This window comes from Saprolegnia parasitica (assembly GCF_000151545.1).
Source record: "Saprolegnia parasitica CBS 223.65 unplaced genomic scaffold supercont2.473, whole genome shotgun sequence".
In the NCBI taxonomy this organism is placed as follows: domain Eukaryota; phylum Oomycota; class Saprolegniomycetes; order Saprolegniales; family Saprolegniaceae; genus Saprolegnia; species Saprolegnia parasitica.
This window is the reverse complement of record NW_012156867.1, coordinates 3111-8349: the sequence shown is the minus strand read 5'-3', so window position 1 is coordinate 8349 and position 5239 is coordinate 3111. Positions and strand designations below refer to the sequence as shown.

The window sequence follows — 5239 nt, the reverse complement described above, 5'->3', positions numbered from 1 at the left end:
CTGGCTCCGCGACGGATCATGACTATGGACGAGATGGACGAGCACGCGGTCCGGATTCGAAGCTTCTTGAAACGCAGAAAGCACCGTGCGGCCACAGCGCTCGGCGTCGTCACTGGCGGCTAGCGTGAGCTCGATGGTCGGCGCGCGGTTGCGCGGGAGCAGCGGCCGTGGCGGTGGGAGTGCGCTGCGAACGTTCTGCAGCTCCGAACGCAGCGGAATGTCGACTTGGGCGTGGTCGTCCCAGAGCCCAGCTCCGTAGACGAGGCGGCGGCTCGAGAGCGCGAGCAGGACCAGCGCAGAGCTCCATCGCGTCATTCCTCGGCCTTTCCAAAATGATTGAAACTTCGATCTTTACCGGTTACTGTATCCGGATTGCACGTTTGGCGTTCGGCGTGCATTGTTTAAACCCACTCGATCCATGTGGGTTAAACCCGTCCAGTAGCCTTGGCTGCAGACTCATGGACACCACCAGCATGGGCGCGTCGTCATGGAATGCTCGACACGGTGTGTGGCCTCTCTGGCACCCTCGCGCTGTTAGCAAACACTACCCTTATTGCTGGATAAAAATCGACTCTCTGTATGGGTGGCGTACCCAAACATGTAGCTAGACACCTCACGCTGTTGTAAATGATACTTGCGTGCCGACCTCGTGGCGTTGATAACGTGGCGCTGTATAAGCTTCGTCTCGTGTACGCTTGCCCGACGCGCAATATGTAGCACACGCTCGTGGACCCTGGCAGCGATTAACACAGATGGCTTTAACCGAAAGTGCAAACGCGTTTAAACCCATTCACGGTAAACCCAGAAGAATGGCGCTGGCATGGCAGCGGACGACGACGCGCGGCTTTTGCACGGCGGGCATCCACTTTGACACGTACCGCTTCGCGCAGAACCTGCGCGCGAAAGGTCGCTTCTATCGATCTATCAATGTATCAAGCTTAGCGCCACGGTAGGCTTCACGCCCAAGGAGGCCGAGGTGATCTTGGCCGCAACGCGCAATGCCATCCAAGAAATGAACACGTCCCGTGCGTCCTTGGTGCGCTCCTTCCTGTTGACATATATAGATGCATGTTTATTATGCCTCTAGTACATTCCCAAGGCGGACCACCTCGAGCTCAAGACCGACTTGTCCCAACGCGTGCTGCGCTCGACCATGAACTTCGGTGCGGCGTCGTCGAGGCGCGATACGACGGATGGACTTACTGTGTGTAGATGTGGCCCACCGCCACATGCGCGAAGTGCTCGAGCGCGACTTTAGCAACCTCAAGAACGACATTCGCATGACGGAAAAACTCGACTTTGACAAGGTGCGGTTCGAGCTCCTCAAGGTGGAGAAGGAGGTACTATGAGGATATTGGATGGCGCAAAAGGTTGATGGCGGAAGGTAGTTTTTGCTCCAGAAAAAGACGGACGAAGAGACGCTCAACACGCTGCACATTGCCAACGAGCGGCTCGAGAAGCGCATTCTGCAGTTCGTTGTCGGTTTCTCGGGCTCGATGATGCTTGTGCTGGCGCGCCTCGGCGCCTTCTTTTAATGCATGTACACCAATATCCTGAACCAGCGATTGGTTGAAATGGGGTGCGAGTACAAAGATGGAGAGAGACTTTTCATGTGCGCGCGAGGCAGACCGGTCCGTACGAGCGAGGAGCGTGGGTCGTCTTGTTGCAGCATCGTGCGAAGAATCAGGTATCGGTACACCAAGGGTCCTTGTGTAGGCTGGCGTGCTGGCAGATGGACACACATATCAGCCTCGCCACTCGGCTTGACGAGACGTCGGGGACCACTCGGTTGGTTCTGTAGCTCGACGCAGTGTCGTTCAGACAACCGTATCCATTCGCATCGCAGCTTTCAGAGCCGAGTGCACGCGGCGCGGTCACATGGAACGCACGGTGGAGGCCAGTGAGGGCCTTGGACACGCGATGCACGCCATTGCGCCACGTCTCTGGCGCCGGCTTGGCTCTGTAGTCGATTGGCCATTGTGGGTGGATATAGATATCTTATATTGAAAGGCATTCAAACGCTGCGTTTACAAACTATCGCCACGAGGCCACGATCGTCGAGGCATTCGAATCGCAGCTGCAGAGCGGCGCCGGCTCGTGGGTGTGACCGTCGTCATCATCGTCGGAGGTGTCGAGGTCGATGTGGGACTTGGACGAGGCTTTGAGCGACACCATGAAGCTGCCGCTGTGCGCGTGGTTCTCGATCGTGCTGGAGCAGGGTGTGACGGCCGAGCTCACGTCGAGCTCGACGGGCAGTCCGAGCAGCGATGCGCGCGAGTAGTTGCCGAGGTTGAGCGACGCGAGGGAGAAGGCCAAGCACGTGAAGCTCATGCTGGTCGATTATTCAAAAATGCTCTGCGCCCCGCCTTTCTCGTTGCCGCCCATCGTGATTGGCCAAAATTCTGTTTCCAGGTGGTTTCACCACGAGACAGGGCAGGGTCCGAATTTCAAGCCCTCAAAAAAGGGCGTCTACCCCACATTGAAGTTGCACTTGCGACGCAGATCCTATTTGAGACGCGAGAAGCCAGACGCAGAACGCTCTAGAAGACGCAACTTCTTGGTGCTATGCCATCGTGTCCATGGATTAATATATATTTCATGTCCACGATGAGCAACTACATATGACGCGAATCGCGGGCGATAAACTGAAGAGACTGCTTGCATGTTGTTACGTGACCAGCCTTTTTGGGCGACCCTTGACTGCACACGCCGAGAAGCTTTTAGAGTCTGTCTCACCATGGAACACCATACCGGTACGCCCGTCGCCATTGCTTACCACGACGCCCACGCCCTTGGATCCCCCCTCTTCTTCGCACGATGCCGCGACGAGGCCATTACCGAACTGCACGCAGCAGCTTTGCCTCGCGATCGCATTCACAAGTTCTTATCGTATCGTTGCGTGCATCGAATCATTTGAGCTTCATTAAATACTGCGCTATCTCCCTTCAACTACCTGTATTCCTCGGCGCGGGGCTCCAGGTCATATGCGTCAGGCTCATGACGTCGTGTTTGTCAAGAGGATGCGATACCCTCGACACTTGTACGACGTCCTCTTCTGTGCGTCGATGACCTCCACATCGTCGTGCGCAAGACAATAATGTGTCCACCGTTTGACGCCTCTCATTGGTGCATCGAACTGCACCCCGAAAAATGGCGCGAAGCGAGCGCTGCCCCCGATGCGCGGGTGATGGCCATGTGTGAAATCAGATTTCACATTTTCCACGTGTGAAAAACGCGCTCGCATTTCGAAATCGACCCATTATTGCCGCGATGCTGCGTGGACGGTTGCGGCAACTGGCTCGGGCAGCGCCAGCCGACGCGCCGCTGGACATGGAGGCCATGGACACGACAGAAGACGACGCGCTCGATGCGATTGCCGTACGTCAACGACGCGACCGCATGGCGGCGGATGGATGTACTACAAGCACTACTAGGGCGACGTGATGGACGACACCTTGGCAGCGATTCACATGCTGCTCGGCCGGTACCACCGGGCGTACGCGACCTTTCCGTTGCCGTCGCTCGTTCTCGCCCATCACATGTAGCTGCTGCCCACTCGCTACTCGCTAGTGGCCTCACGCTGCGCATCGTAGCTACAGTGTTGTGCCCAACCGAACGCTTGTCGACCGACGCGTACACTACGTGCTGTGTCCCCTTGGCTCGATCGCTCCGGCTGCATAGGTCCATGAGCTGCGCATGGACGGCACGCTGCTCATGCTGCACGTCAATCTACCAGGTGCAGCTCTGACGTCACGACGACGATCGGACTTGCATTGTGTAGGTCCCAACGTGCACGCGCTTCTCTTGACGCACGACTACACTGCTTTCCTCCTCGACCAGTCGAGAGGCAGCCGCGGCGCCCGCATGTTTGCCAAGATCCTACCGCGACTCTCGATGGTCTCGTTGACCCTGTACGTCGATTTCGTCTCATGCTGATGTGAAAGCACTCGACGCTCGCCAAGAGTACGCTCTACGCGGAGATGCGCGCACAGTTCACGCGGCGAGGGCGACCGCCGCCACCAGACGCGGCGCTCAATAAGGACATTGCGTACGCTTCAAGGCAGGACGGCTCGCCTCAACTGGTCCTAGGCACCTCGTGCACCTCGGCTTTCTTGTGGCCACGGTCGAGATGGCCGTCGATCGTTATTACTTCTCGCTCCCGCGCCTCGGAGCGCTCATCTCGGCGCTGCATGTCGGCCGGCGCACGGTCCGCATGCTTCTACAGGTATGCGCCAAGGATGCAACGCATTCTAACATGCGGGCAGCGGGCGCCGTACCGAGAAATGACCGAGCACGACGTCCTCAAGCGCAAGGTCAAGTCGTCGCCCTTTGGCATGAGCTACCACGTTCTCGAGATGGCGCACGCAGGCCTCGTCGCCCGCGTTCCGACGGCGACGTCGTTTCTGCTCAAGTACACGGACCCGGCGGACGGACAAGCATGAGTGCGCTGTGTCGACTCGTCAAGCCCTTGCGGGATGCCACTCTAGTGCTCGCTGCTTTACTATCGACTTGATTTTGGCCTTTCCCAGTGGACTTACTTTTGCACAGTATATCGTATAATTCGATTGGAACTCGTTTACAGCGCGCTGTCCTTGGGCTTGAGCGTCGGCGGCTTGCGCGCCGTGCCAAGCGGCAACGTCACAACGTCCTTGATCTTGCCCCACTCGGGCATCGTCACGAGCTCCTCCGACGCCGTCGGGTGGATCGCCACGATATTGTCAAAGTCCGACTTGTACGCACCCATCTTGACGGCAACACCAAAGCCCTGGATCATCTCGTCGGCGCCGAGGCCCGCGACGTGAACGCCAATGACCGTCTCTTCTTCGCCAATGCAAATGAGCTTCATGGCCGTCTTTTGCTTGTCGTCTTGCTCGCTCATGGCGTAAAACATGTTGAAGAACGAGCTCGTGTACACCTTGACGTTGTGCGCGCCGTACTGCGCAATGGCCTGCGGCTCGGTCAAGCCAATCGTGCCAATTGGCGGGTGGCTAAACACGACCGTGGGAATTTGGTGGTAGTTGATGCACGCGTTCGGCTCGTTGCCAAAGAGACGGTCGGCGAGGCGACGACCTGCCGCAATCGCCACCGGCGTCAGCTCCCACCCCGTCGTCGTGACGTCGCCCACCGCATGCACGTTCGGGACACTTGTGTTTTCTTGGGCGTCGACTTGGATAAACTTGTCGGCGGAAAGGGCAATGTCGGTGGTCTCTAAACCCAAGTCGTTCGTCCGGGGCGTGCG

At 57.9% G+C, this 5239-nt stretch overlaps 4 protein-coding genes across 4 annotated transcripts; 2 read left to right on the top strand and 2 right to left on the bottom strand.

Annotated features, from left to right (window-relative positions):
• Positions 1–23: 23 nt before the first annotated feature.
• Positions 24–315, bottom strand: SPRG_16938 (hypothetical protein; the record flags this gene model as incomplete). The annotated part of the gene is made up of 1 exon (XM_012356462.1): positions 24–315. A coding segment is annotated over one exon (292 nt), but the record flags the coding sequence as incomplete, so codon positions are not given.
• Positions 316–809: 494 nt separating this feature from the next.
• Positions 810–1580, top strand: SPRG_16937 (hypothetical protein; the record flags this gene model as incomplete). Its single annotated transcript, XM_012356461.1, has 5 exons — positions 810–906; positions 954–1036; positions 1088–1163; positions 1213–1340; positions 1389–1580. The coding sequence occupies 5 exons, from the start codon at positions 810–812 to the stop codon at positions 1533–1535; spliced, it is 531 nt and encodes a 176-aa protein (XP_012211851.1). The 3' UTR covers positions 1536–1580.
• A 434-nt stretch (positions 1581–2014) lies between these two features.
• Positions 2015–2331, bottom strand: SPRG_16936 (hypothetical protein; the record flags this gene model as incomplete). The annotated part of the gene is made up of 2 exons (XM_012356460.1): positions 2015–2021; positions 2045–2331. The coding sequence occupies 2 exons, from the start codon at positions 2329–2331 to the stop codon at positions 2015–2017; spliced, it is 294 nt and encodes a 97-aa protein (XP_012211850.1).
• Positions 2332–3270: 939 nt separating this feature from the next.
• SPRG_22382 (hypothetical protein) lies at positions 3271–4442 on the top strand (the record flags this gene model as incomplete). The annotated part of the gene is made up of 8 exons (XM_012356459.1): positions 3271–3378; positions 3435–3541; positions 3594–3633; positions 3682–3736; positions 3782–3897; positions 3945–4048; positions 4090–4225; positions 4266–4442. 8 exons carry the CDS (start codon positions 3271–3273, stop codon positions 4440–4442), a joined length of 843 nt encoding a protein of 280 aa, XP_012211849.1.
• Between the last annotated feature and the right edge of the window lie 797 nt (positions 4443–5239).